This window comes from Verticillium dahliae, genomic scaffold (genome assembly GCF_000150675.1).
Source record: "Verticillium dahliae VdLs.17 supercont1.31 genomic scaffold, whole genome shotgun sequence".
In the NCBI taxonomy this organism is placed as follows: Eukaryota; Fungi; Ascomycota; class Sordariomycetes; order Glomerellales; family Plectosphaerellaceae; genus Verticillium; species Verticillium dahliae.
Window position 1 is genome coordinate 48,684 of NW_009276920.1, and position 13,389 is coordinate 62,072.

The window sequence follows — 13,389 nt, forward strand, 5'->3', positions numbered from 1 at the left end:
CTGACCCCGGAAGCGGGGGTTTAATAAAAAAAAGCATCTTATCTTTAATCCATACACATGAGCTAACCTTTACCTTTTTTTCTATCCTCAGGAGCCCAGGATCCACCAGACGGCACCAGCATGACCTTTCCCCCCCCCCCCCTTGAAGCGGGTACTGATGGATGGAGACGAGCCCGTGCACCTCGATCCAGTGATGGGTGTTCATTGCCCCCGTAACCGAGTGCCCAGGCGCCATCTTCTCGATACGATGGGCTGTTCAAGGTCATTTCGTAAGGCGCGGTCCATGTTCTGGGGGGCCCGGGGGAAAGAACGACAGGGATGTGAAGGGACAAGGGGAAGGTTGACAGGGGCAAAGGGACTTGCTAAGGGAAGGCATTGCTGGGGGGGAAGGAGGGGGGGGTCATTTCCGTGCCTGAATCGGTGACCCAAAGCAGCCTTGGTTGGCGGCAGGAGGAGCCTTGGGAGCCCACAAGCGTGCTTGGTGGAGGTTAGGGGTAGGCAGCAGGAGCAGTAGCGCAGCCAGCCCCTGAGAATAGACCGGCCTCACGGCACCGTCGAAGAAGGAAGGGGTGCAGATTTCAGGGGTCCACCGATCCAGCAACGCGCCGTTACCAAGGGGCAGCAGGTCGCACAGGCAGCCAATGGCAGATGGCGTCCCAAGTCTGCGCCCCCCCAGATACAGTCGGCATGAGGACGCGTAGGCGCTGTATGTCCTGTAGGCGTGAGCGGTGCCTCAATTGAGCCTTCGCGTTCGCCGCGGTGCCGTGTCATACCTTATGCAAATGCACACGCAGCGCAAGATTCGTACCATGTACGCCAAGATGCCTGCATAAGTCCGCAGCCACCCCCCCTGCTCATTCCATCTTGGCGCATGTCCCAACGCTCAAAACCACCTCGCTTCAGGCATCTGGAGGGGGGGGCGCAGGCACCAGCCAACAGGGGCCGGTTTTGGGGCGGCATTCCGCTCGTCTCTCGTGATGACCTCGCCCCTCCGTTCGTTCCTTGGCTTCTCCTCGTGTTTGGGCATGCCACGCCTTTCCCGACCTGTCATCGTCATTTTCCATTCCATCCATCAGGCCTGTTGACTCGCCTTTTTGGTCATTCTCGTTCACTCAGCATTCAGTTGCTGGCATGCGACCGCCCCAGTCTCTCGGTCGCCCCTCTTGCGTTTCGTACATGTACATGGAATATGTACATGTAAATGCCCATGTTGATGACCCCTCCGTACGACCTTGCGACCCGACCGACGCAACACGACGGTCACAGCAGCATTTCTGAAGCGCCTTACTCAGCACCCAGCCTGCCATCCGAAGCACGCTCGTGGCAAGTGACGAGATGAGCACGGGCACGAGCACGGCACGATTCGATACCGTTCGGCCACCCGCCGTCCGCCGCTTGTCCGCCTGTGGTCGGCGCCGGGCGCAGATCCCTGCCGCACATCGCTGGGCCCTGGCGCCAGGCTGAAAGAGTGAATAGTTGGGATTTTCCCTTATCATCGCCTCACGAATGGCTGTTCATGGGGGTGCAACTACCTCTTGGTATTCCATGTGCATGTGACCATCTTCCATATGGGGGTTCAGATCGAGGGGCAGCACAGCGTGCGTTACGTAGCACTGTGATTTTCCAAAACACCGAGTCTAGTTGGTACGAGGGCTGTCATCCAATAGATACCTACGTCTTGACCCAAAGTCGCCGTCGAGCCTTTGAAACGCCCTGTCGGCCAATTCTTCGATCCATGGATTCAAGCAGTCGCTTTCCCTCCAGCTCACTTCCGCTCGTCTTGTTGGCTGAAGAAGATAGTCGTGGGTGTATGTTTGAGACAAAGCCGTCCTCCCAGGCTTGCCAGGATGACCCATCCTCTTTGGTCATCTTCCTCATCTTCCTCTTCGCCCACCTACCTTTGGCGCCCCCCCTTTTTCCATCACTTTTGTGGCTCCTGGTGTCTCGCGCCCAGATCCCTCCTGGATCTTCATTTTCAAGCCGCCGTCTCTTCACCGTCGACCCAGCGACCTTTGTTTTCTCACAATCACGTTGGCTGTCGTCGGGACAGGACCACAATACTTGTGCCCATCCAACAGTCGATCCTGACGGCACTCTTCTCCCTGGATGACGATGGCAACTTTTGAGTTTGCCGACTTTGTGTGTTCTGTTCCCATCAGCTGCCGATTTCTTTTCCTTGTTCCACCCATTTCCTCCGGATGCCAGTCGAAACGCCCCGGCTGCTGACTCGCAGACAAGTCCGGGCAGAGGACTCTGCAGGGCTCTGCGACAAAAGCCTGGCCTGGCCTGGCCTGGCCGTCAGCCGTCAGCACATCTCGACTACTCCATGTCTCGAAGCCTGCAGGGTTCGGTGGTCAGCTCGAGCGACTATCAGCCAGCCCGCACCCTCGTCTCTGCGATCAGACATTGGGAACCCAGCAAAGCAAAGAACGATTCTGAGAAGCTCAGATGGGGAATTGATGCACTGCCACGCCGTGTTCTTCGTCTGGCTACCCCGAAAGACTGATGGGCCGAAAGACTGATGGCGCGTCAGGGTCTGGTCACGTCCCTTGTTGACCACCCCTCCTGCAGCCCTAACAGAAGAGTCTGGAAGGGGATGAGGGAGGGGGGTCCCATTTGGTTCGTGTTGCCCCCATAATGCACCCCCTCCAAAGTTCACGGGACCTTGATCTCGGCGCGCGGCGCTAGCTAGGCGGCCTCTGCTAAATATATCACAACCGCTCGAAATCGCCCGAGTTCATCTTGCCGACAAAGACAACTTTCGGTCACGCGTCAGCGACCGATTTTTTGCCGCCATCGTACCAACGAAGATCTTGTTTCCAAAATCTTCTCGAACCCTTTGACCCGGCATGGTTCGGGCCAAGATGCAATCATCAGCACTGCTCCCCACAGTCCCTTCCTTTTCTGGATCCTTGTGAGCCGAAGTCCCGCACGAACACGAGCTATCGGCGGAGCCTTGGCCCGTGCCACCCGACGGTGTCCCCGATTTTCGGTCGCTCTTCCAACCGGTAAATGACCATTGTGCAGATACATGTACCTAGGTAAGGTATGCTAAGGTAGATAGTGCAGTGCACCTACGTGGGCTTTCTTCACTGCCATGGTCTCCTGGTGGTTGTGACGTCTTTCTTTTGGCAGCTCGCCTCGCTAACGTGATCAGCGTCGTGTGGCATGACCCGCATGTTCACGTCTGTTGTTCACTCTTTGCCGATCCTGACTCTGCCGGCTGCAGCGAGCTTGACACTGCCGTCTGCAGCGAGCTCTCGTTTTTTTTCCCTTGCCATGCTCTGCAGGCGCGAGACATGGCCTACTGCGATAGCTACAGCTTAACCAACCTATCCATTAGCCATAGGTAAAAAAAAATAAAAATATAAAAAAAAAAACCCGCAACATTGCAGCCCGATATCTAGCATTTAGAACATACAGCACTCACCGCCATCGGTGTCACTTGTTGTCAGTCGCCAAGTGCCACCACGTCGTGGGCGTTCCTGTATGCCGGCAGCGCAGTGCATCGTGACACCGCATGCCGCCCTCTTCTTGGAACCATGCCGGGCCCGTGTCACCGACGGCTTGCTGAGGACTTGTCAATCGATCGTGCTGCAGGCCTCGGTATGCTGTGACACGTTGGCGTGGCGCTTGGGTCTGCCTGCATCCCCTGTCTCGTGTCGAATCACTTGACCGTCGTGTAACAGCGTGGTCATCGGGCTTTCTACCTTGTGGGTTCTCATTGTTGATGATAATGAAACAACGTCGGTACTTGCGTGCTGAGTGGTAGATCGATGACCTCATCAAAACATCATCTTCTGTGGTCTGGAAAGGATCATCAACCAGCATGTCTGGGGCTTGTACACGCTGTGCGTAGAGGCCTTTTCTTCTTCCAGTGCCTCATGTAGCTCACGCTGGCCGGGAGGTCAACGTGGACATGGCATGACAACATCAGAGCGAACTCAACGCTGGCAACAAGACATGGCAAGAGGTCCTCGGCCTCGGAGTGCCTCATCTTGCCACCTAACGTTGGACCTCACTCGACACATGTGATGAGGGCAGGCACGGTAACGTGTATCCTGCAACCGGTTCGCTGGCTCTCTCAGTCATTCTTCAAATGGCATACTTACCGAGGGTGCTGCATACCCCGTACAGGACGAACCTAGCCATGCCATACGTCTCGGCATAGCAGGTTGCGATGGCGGACTTTGGCGAATGGTATAGAATGAGGGCCGACATCTCTGATGTTTCTGGCAGTTCTATCAGTGGCATACCCCATAGCATACTCGACCATCCGCCAGAATGGCGCGTTGCCTCATCTCCGATACAGAGTTGAATGATTCCGCAACAGGAACAGCAGAGCATGATGGCCGGGCCTCCGTCGACTACCCAAAAGAGGCCGTCATCACCAGTTTTTCAGCTCTCAACTCTCTGGAGAACTGAACGATAAAGCTGGACCCTTCGGTTCTAATGAGCTCTTGTGGACGGCACGGAAGTTGCTGGCCTTCTCGGTATTGTCGCATGGTCATTACGTACGGCGATTCGACGTCCATTGCCTGTTGAAAGTTTCAAGATGCCATGTTCGCTTCGCCGAACAGTCACCCAAAGTCGTATTTTTGGCAATCATGCACCGACTCTGTGAGAGCAGCGCGAACACAATGAGGCCGTCGACATGGCGAGGCCAGGCGGCTAGACACGGGTCTGACTATGATTTGAGCACAAATGGTGATGGAGAAGACGATAAAACGAGGAAGCATTGACCACGGTAAGCGGCACGAGGTCTTGTCACCACTCAGCAAGCGGCACTCCAGCGCAGTCGACGGCTCCGTTGCCAAACCGCCAAAGCCACCCCAGAAGAAACGCATATACGAGGCGGCCTATAGAAACAGTTGAGGCTGTGAACCGTTCCCTCAAACGAACGGCAGAAACCATGGGCTCATGCATCGCAGTTTCTGGCGTCGTGACAAATGGCAGTTTGTCCCGGTATGCATGTCGACCACCAGCCAAACATCACCAGTGTGCGGTTTCCAGGGGTTGGCGTCCGTCAGGTTCGGGGACAGAGAGAGAGAAGAGGAGGGGGGCTGAGCACGGTGCTCGGTTGTATCATGCCGCCTGGCTGGGCTGCGCACACTGGGCTGGCTGACTGACTGACCGGACCGGACCGGCTTCAAGTCTGGTTACCTGGGTTGGTTTCTGGCCCTCACGGCCGTTTCCTCGCTTCATGCCCTGGCCCCGCGCTTGCTCACGCGATGTGTGCATTTCGAAAGACGGCATGAAGAGCTTGGACGTGATGCGCGTTTCACATGCCCTGGGGGAGGGAAATGGGCGGTGCACCGATGACTGTTTACAAACAAGGATGGCCATCTTCCTGGGGAGGAGGAGGAGCAGCAGCAGGAGGAAATCAAAGCAAGGGAAAGCAATATCGAACAACCGTTTGGGGACGCCATGAGGTCTTGGGGTCGGAATGGGAATGGACAGGTCCAGATTGGGGGGGGGGGGGGGGCTTCCTGAAGGCGTTGGCTGAAAGATGACGGCGGCGGCCAACTGCAGAAGAAAGTAGAAGACTTTCTTATTAGGGTAATTGGGCCTGAGACTCGTTCGACCTTTGAGGAGAACTGCTTGATTAATTGGGGGCTCTCATATGGAGGTTTTCCACGAATGGGCAGATTATTACCCCGAATGTGAGAAATAGGAGGTTTGGTAGCGAGCGGTATTGTGAATGTAACCCCGATGAACAAAGGCATCAGAAGGCGCAGCTTCGTCCGACGTCCCGAATCTGAACTGAGGGCCAAGGAGGGAGTGGCCCGCGGCTCGGAGGCAAGGTAAGGTAGAGACGGCTAGAAATGACACCTTGGCAGGGGTTCGCTTGGAGAGGTGCGAACCGAGGGTGTGGGAGACCATTTCATGACGGACATACCCTTGAGTATGTCAAAGGGAAGAGAGAGAGAGAGAGAGAGAGAGAGAGAGAGACAGAGGTTCGTCGTTGAACCGTTCAGAAGGGGGGTTTGGGGCGGAGTGGTTCGCTTTAGCTGTGTCGCGGATCAGACGGTGGGTTGCGGGGAGCGGCGGTGGGCGGAGCGCCGCTGTGAAGACCAAATTGGTGAACGCCCGGTGTCCCAAGTATGAAGTATGGTGGTGTGTGGTGTGCCAATGTAACCCTTCCAAGGCGGCAGCAAGACATCGCGAACGCCAGTCGAGCGGTTATGAACCTTGCACACACAAGGCAGGAAAGGTACAAACTCAGATGCCTTGCGTCTCTTGTTGCCTGTCCCCTTCTCTCGCCTTGCCCCGGCCAGGCTCAAGGATCGTCAACGAACCCACCCTGGCCCCATTTGCCCACGGATCTTGGTTTCACTGAAACGTGGGCTTGTCGCAATAGGCAGTTGTCTGCGTATGGGATGCCCTCAAACCCGACAAACTTTGGTTCGCCCGACATGTCACTGCCGCCTCCAAGCGTAAGCCTCCGACGGAAGGGAGGGGGCCCAAGCAGCTTGACGGCGCCTCGAGAAAACCCTGACATCAGATGAAGGAGGAGGAGTGAGGGCCACCGACTTGGGGTTCTGGATCATGATAAAGGGGAGATCCCATCTCGCCTCGAGTCGCGATGCATATCCGCTGCCGCCGCTTCGTTCTTTACCCACCTCGCGTAAAGTCCCGACTCCCAGTGCCGCCCCGCGGGTGAGGATGATCATGAACGCCAGTTCGAGATCTGCCGAGTCGGCCTTCCATCTCCACTTGCCGCCCACGCCAACATCACCTTTCTCTGCCCGTCATCCCGTCTCTGCTCACCCTGCCTTGATCCCCACCACTGCGTCGCGAGGCTTTGCATGTCTCGCAGCGAGAGGTCTGCCAGTCACGCCTCCTGACTCGCCAATGGCATCGAACAACGACGCGGGTCTCTTGGGATATCCCATTGCAGAACGCCACCTCCTGAGCCTTGGGATTCATGAGGCCATCCTCATCATGCTGCGTCGAATGGGTGTACCAGTTCCAGAGCCCGTGGGCTACGAACCACCATCACCACATCCGCCTTCCACGGCGACCCATACCATCAGCAGCAACACCCTTGTCTCCTCCCAAGAGTCCGGCCACGATGGTATATCTCTCTTCTGGCCGCCCGCTTCCTCACAGCTTGCACCAGAACTGAGCAGGACGCACACTCTCATGACATCCCACGAACCCGGCATGACCCTCACAGAGGCCTGGCCCAGCATGACGGCGCAGCAGAAGCAATTCGTCCGAGAGCAGCTGGCCTCCATCTTCCGCGAAGTGCGCAGCATAAGGCCGTCGCCAGACCATGTTTGGTTACCGTACAGCTTCCCTGTCCTGCCACTGCGGGACCGCTTTTGGCTACGGCAGACGACGAACCAGCCCCTACATGAGTTTGACCCCAGAAACCCTGAGTTTCGTCAGCGGTACGGCCCCTTTTCATCTCACGAAAGCTTTGTCGACGCTCTCGTCGAGAGAATCGCCGCCGTCGCATCGTTTGCACTCGATGAGGAGGAGGAGGCCGAGGTCATTGACGTGGTGATGCACCTGAAAAAGTCAAGAGGAGGCGACTTCGTGTTCACGCACGGCAACTTTTGCGCCGACAACGTCATCGTGGGCCCTGACGGGCGGGTTTTGGCCCTGCTGGACTGGTCGCAGGCAGGCTTCTATCCGAGGTACTGGGAGTGGGTCAAGGCAAAGCTTGCAGCGCGTCAGCATGGTGAGGAATGTGACAATGCCTTCGTTTCTGAGGGTGGTTTGGATGTTATCGAGCCTGGTGTCAGTTGGGAGGATGAGCTCTGGAGCGTCGAGGCTGGTTTCGATGTAATCTGGTAATGTCTGCTATGATGGTTCGTACTGGTTGAGAAGGGCATGGGCAGGACGACACATGGGTTTGTTTTCTTTCTTATGTGAGCATCAGCTCCTCGAGGACGATGGGTGTTTTCTGATTAGCTGTTTTCTTCTTCATGTGTATTATTGGTTGGTGGTTCTTCGCGATGTGGTGGTCGCAAGTTGCTGGACATCTGTATGCTGATTATGATAATGGAAGTTTTCTCTGCTTTCCCAGTTTTCTGGGACAATCTTGTTATACTGGAGCGGATCAGTGACACTGCCTCCACCCTGCCTTCAGAGTTCATGTCCTCGTGATATATCACCACATTGAGGAGTTTGTCTCTCGAGCTATGCTTCCCGAGCCCTGAGCTCAGCCTGCCTAGGGTCCAGCCATGGTATGGCAGAGTTTCTCCCTCCGTCAACATCAACTGGGTGCAAGGACGTAAGAATACTGTTGAAGACAAGTGACCAGCTTGGAAGAGCTTGACAAAACTGCCGGCTTTTGGTCAATTGCAGTTTGGAGGAGCTTGACAAGAAGGAGCTTCACAAGAAGCTAATTCGAAATTTTGCGCTTGAAAGCATGTTAACACAAGGTCTCATCAGAGACAACCAAGCCACAAGGTCAATCAGGCAGCTCAATGATCTCTAAAACGCGGTATCATCTCACCAGAGAAGGGCATCATCCATGCTGAGCTATGTGAGAGTGGATTTAAGCTCTGGGCGGACCTCGCCGCACTTCCTTGCTCTTAAAAAGGGATTTATAGCAGCGGTATGGGCGAAATAAACGTGGCGCAGCAGCACCAAGAACATGTTTCAGTGTAGGAAACACCGCATGAAGTCGTAGGAGGCATGTTTGTTCATGCGTCGCTGGCGAGGCTTGGCCAATTATGTCATTTTGTCAAGACGGGTATCGGTCGTGCAGGCTAGCGAGACTGACAGCCAAAATCAAAGTAGTCAAAACCGGTGTTACCAGGATAGACCGCTCAAGAATGCTGTTACAGGTCATCACTGCTATGAGTGAGCTCCAGGAGGTCATTTCTCGTCGAGACGAGGGCGTGTCTCCATCTGTGGCCTCATACAGATGGACGAAGCTGGTGAACCAAGTACGGGCTGTGACGTTGTAGTAAGCTTGGGGCTAAGAGATCAGCAGAATCAATGTAGGTCCCAATATCTCAACTACCGAGGGTGCATAGGTTGGACATCCGGACAGCATTGGGCTGGACTGCGGGTTCACTAGCTGCGTGAGTGGTCGGTGTGGTGTGTGTAGCAATGGTCGAAACGAAAAGGCACGTCCAATGGACCGCACGATGCTCCGCACTTCCCTCATAATTTTCCAGACCGGTCAAAAGCGAGTGTGCCATGCTTTCAATTTCTCCGGTTGAAGAAGCGAGAGGGTGCTGGGAGACGCCATGTATAAGCCCAGACTTGTTGCGATAGACGACAGTTCCAGAATGAGGGCTTGTCTTTGGCTGCACATTGGTCTTGACCTTGCGCTCCTTGATATGACAACCACGAGTTAAAGACAGATAATAGGATGTCTGAAGAGACTATTCGGCAAGAAATCGACCTACCAAGAGTCTGTCGGTTGTTGATCTCAGGTAACAGCATGCCGTCATGTTCATGTGTCAAGCTAGGTACGCCTGCAATCCACTGATGTAGAAGGCCCCGGTATGTCAAGAACCAACAGCCTACATAATTCGGGTGGCGACTTGTGCTGCCGTCTGTTCAGGTGGCTATTATGGAAGCACCAATCGGTCCAGGAGCGGGTTGACAAACCCATTGGCAGCCATGAAGCAGAACGCATCAGGTGTGTCGCCTCGGGAATGCGGGGAAGAGTCTGGGGAGCATGAGGCGGCTCTTTGACATGAGACTATGCCCCAAAGCAATCCCCTAAGTCTCGAGCCTCGACTAAGCTCAAAAGCGTACCAGTCTGCCACTTGCATGGAATTTGAGGGTCAAGAGCCCGAAGGCCGAAGGGACGCAGAAACGCTATACCATCAGGCTGCCGGCGGGTCAGTATGCTCGCTGCTCTGTTCACAGGCCAATGAAGCCCTGCCACTACTTTCTGCATATAGAAAAAGGTCAGGAGATCTGTCATGCCGTAAGATGAATCATCTTACTTCCCGTACATCGTGAGTGTGGTGTTTGACCGCCATCAGCTAAGGCCGAACACCGTATGACAAGGTATACAGGTTGGGCATCCACACAGCTCGGCAGGCCACGGGACTGTACAGTGCGCTTTTGAGGAGGGAATCGGCTGTGATCGGGAATAATTGCTTCTCAAAACTCTGCGGGTGCCGGGCCCCCTTGTCGATGCCTGAAAGATGAAGTCGTTGGCCATTCCAGGCAAAATTGGCCGTGGCCGTGGCCGTGCTTAGGCCATCCGTGATCCGAGGGTGGAGCAGCAAGAGCAGGTACAGTGGATGGCGGGGTTACATGTGCGGGGTATTGAGCGTGTTCGCTCCTTCTCCACACGAACCAACGGCGACGACAACAATGAGTGACGTGACTGGTGACTGGAGAGGACCGTATGAGTCGGGTTGAGCATGCACAGAAGAGACGACAGACTCATTTTTTCCTGCCAAGACTGCAGTCAGCTGCGAGTCTGTAGAATATTGGTGCCGCGAGAATGTGCTTGATTGCTGGAAGAATTGAAGGTCTGATTAATGAGGTTTATGAGACTATACTGCGCGCACAGGAAACTGTCTGGTGACCGCCATTAAAAGCAATCAATTTGGCTGCACCGTGCGGTAGTCATGACGATATGCTCAGAGCCTGGGCCTGCTTCCCTCGATCAAGTAACTCCCAGATACGCAGCGCAGCAAGTAGGAGATTTTGCGTGGCAGGCATCATCTGTCTACCTTACCCAAGGTACCTACCTACCTAAGGTACCTACCTACCTAAGGTACCTACCTTGCCTAGGGAAGTACTGTACAGAGTGCGCCTACTTCCTCACCATACCAGGTGGAAGTCTCCACCATAAGGTAGGTGGATGATGAGGTGCCTAGACTGGCGCAAATGCGGCGAGGCTTGCATGAGCACGTGAATAATGAAGAGGGAAGCAAGAAAAATGGCGAGAAGCAGCACCGTAGCCAGGATTCAGACGAGGTTCTCCAGCTTTTCAAGATCTCTTGTAGACCTGGATCTCTGCACTGTATTTGCACACCAGTCTTCGGGCAAGAGCAAATCTGCCAAGCGCTTTCTCAACTTTGGGCAGCTACCTCCGGCCCGGACGATCCTGACGGCGACGACACCTGGTAAGACCACATCAGGCAATGGTCTGTGCGGCCTCTATCCAGGTGTTCCGAAGACTACAAACCGCCCATGGCATTGGACCAAGGAACGTCTTTACTTGCAACAACACCATTTCCTTCATCGATACCATCATCGCCCCCAGCGCACACTCCGCCCCGCCCCCGCGCTCTCCTCCCTTGTCCCTTTTCTGGATCCATCAGCGTGCAGCCATAGATTGCAGTTTTGCTTCCATCACCTCGCTACTGGGCCCCCACCACCACTACCACAGCCTTCACCGACGACAGCCTCTGGAGCCGCTACTCGAGCGCACGACGACCAGAAGGGTGACAAGGTCGACACCCATTCGTTCGCCTCCTCCGCCGCCCGCCACACGTGTCCCCTTTATCTGCATCCCGACACACGCCTGAACAGAGCCCCGGTCGCCCTCTTGGTCACCGGACACACCACAGTCACCCTCTCGCACGTCGACCTGCCTGTTGCTCGGGATGCAGCCTGGTGGAGTGCAGTGCAGCTGCCGCCTCTCTGGAAGTCCAGACGCCAGCGACCATGATCATGGGGTGGTGAATCCACCAGTCTGCCGTCCTGCCGGTCTGCGACTCGGCCGGCTCGCGCGCTGTTGCCCTGAGGCCTCCGCATTTCTCATCAATGCAGCTTCACAATGCAAACCAAATCCGTGCCAGCACATCAACACGGTGTGACCTGCTTACGTCGGAACCAGACTCGCAAGTTCCAGCAGCGCTGAACTTCACAGGATCCGTAACAGGACCCCCCCACCTTGGAAGCGACATCAGACGTCTGTTGTTCTCGCCCAGGAGGAGCAAAGTTGACGATGAGGTACCTCGGCCGCTGCGTCATGGCTTGCCCCGTCCTCCATGACCAGGTGCGGCAACATGTCGATCCCTGTAGGTCAGCCATCAGCCCATGCCAGGCTTTCGTAGAGCGTACAGCTCTTCTGACAGGGATGCAAAGTACCTACATGTACCTGGGCAAAGATTCGTGAGTAAAAACTTGATCCTGGTTCAGAACATGGGAGAGCGAAAGAAGCAGCAGGCTCAGATCGCGACGGCCGAGACCTGCTTTACTCTACTCTCATTGTTGTATTATGGCGTAGCCGATGGTTTTCAGCTCCATGCATCTCCATCAAACAAGACTTGACTTTCGCGAACTAAACACATCAGACTGGTCAAAGACTGTTGCCACAACTTTTCTCGGCGCTTTGCGATCTGTGTTCAGCGTCCATCGCCTGCAGCCACACTGTCCCTCTCGTCCTCGATCGAGTCAAGAAACTATGTGCTCAGGTCACTCCAGCCATAGACAGCTGTTCCCAGGCCTCCGCACCTGCCGGTTCCCGACGCTTCCAGGCCAGTCAACGGTCGCCCCGAGCCTGCGAGAGCAACAAGGTTTCCCGGGTGTTTGGGACCATGACCCAAAGGACTCTCCCCAGAGGGGGCTTATCCCTACTTCATTCCGCTCTGCTTTTCGTACCGTCCAGGCGTTTTCCGGTACTCCTCCCGGCAATTCAGACGCCCTCGAGGGTCTGTGAGAAAACAATTCCTTAGGCTCGTGCCACGCCCAAGGTTGTCATTCAGATATGCCATCGATTCGGGAGTGTCTGCAAGTCCCCACCCCCACGCCATGACCCACGAAGTCGATGACATTGGCACAGCTCTAGCATGGAGGTCTATGGAAAAAATTCCTTCATTGGAACCGCCTCGTTCCCGATGCTTGAACAGAGGTAGTCTCACACTGTGTGTAGCTGCATTACAACGGCGCTAAGGATTCGTTTTGGGCCACCACAAATTGGTCGTCAAATGGTCATATGCAGCCGGATCCCAGGCATATACCTGCAGGTACCTTTTTAAAGACCAAACTGCACCCCTGCCCCTATTTCCGGGCTCGTGAGCACTTGACACTTTCTCCCTCTCGGCGAAGCACGAGTGCCTATTGTTCTCTCACGCCACTAGTGTGGGGATATCGGAGACTTTGCCTAGGCCGAACAATGAGCAGGCAGGAAGAAATTATGCCTGGGTTCCAGGTTGAGGCTCTCCCGGAGGACATCACCCCCCCGACAAGTCCCTATAAGTGCCTTGGAACCCCGTCACAGATTATCGAGCCAGGCCCTCTTCTGCATTCCATCTAGAGACAAATCCTGTATCCTTATTTCATATACCTACTGACTGCTTGTCGCTGGCCCTCAACGACGGCTGATCCATGAAATATCTTGGACACACTGCATCTCGTCATACATTAACACTACTTCCAACGCGAATTCTCGTTGCATCTGCCACGCCACCCCATCACCGGTTATTCTGCTCTGTCCACCGACACATC

At 55.2% G+C, this 13,389-nt stretch overlaps 2 protein-coding genes across 2 annotated transcripts; both read left to right on the forward strand.

The window, feature by feature from the left end:
- Positions 1-6,672: 6,672 nt before the first annotated feature.
- VDAG_10048 (uncharacterized protein) lies at positions 6,673-7,806 on the forward strand (the record flags this gene model as incomplete). The annotated part of the gene is made up of 1 exon (XM_009651312.1): positions 6,673-7,806. One exon carries the CDS (start codon positions 6,673-6,675, stop codon positions 7,804-7,806), a length of 1,134 nt encoding a protein of 377 aa, XP_009649607.1.
- A 3,067-nt stretch (positions 7,807-10,873) lies between these two features.
- VDAG_10049 (uncharacterized protein) lies at positions 10,874-11,608 on the forward strand (the record flags this gene model as incomplete). The annotated part of the gene is made up of 2 exons (XM_009651313.1): positions 10,874-11,060; positions 11,343-11,608. 2 exons carry the CDS (start codon positions 10,874-10,876, stop codon positions 11,606-11,608), a joined length of 453 nt encoding a protein of 150 aa, XP_009649608.1.
- Between the last annotated feature and the right edge of the window lie 1,781 nt (positions 11,609-13,389).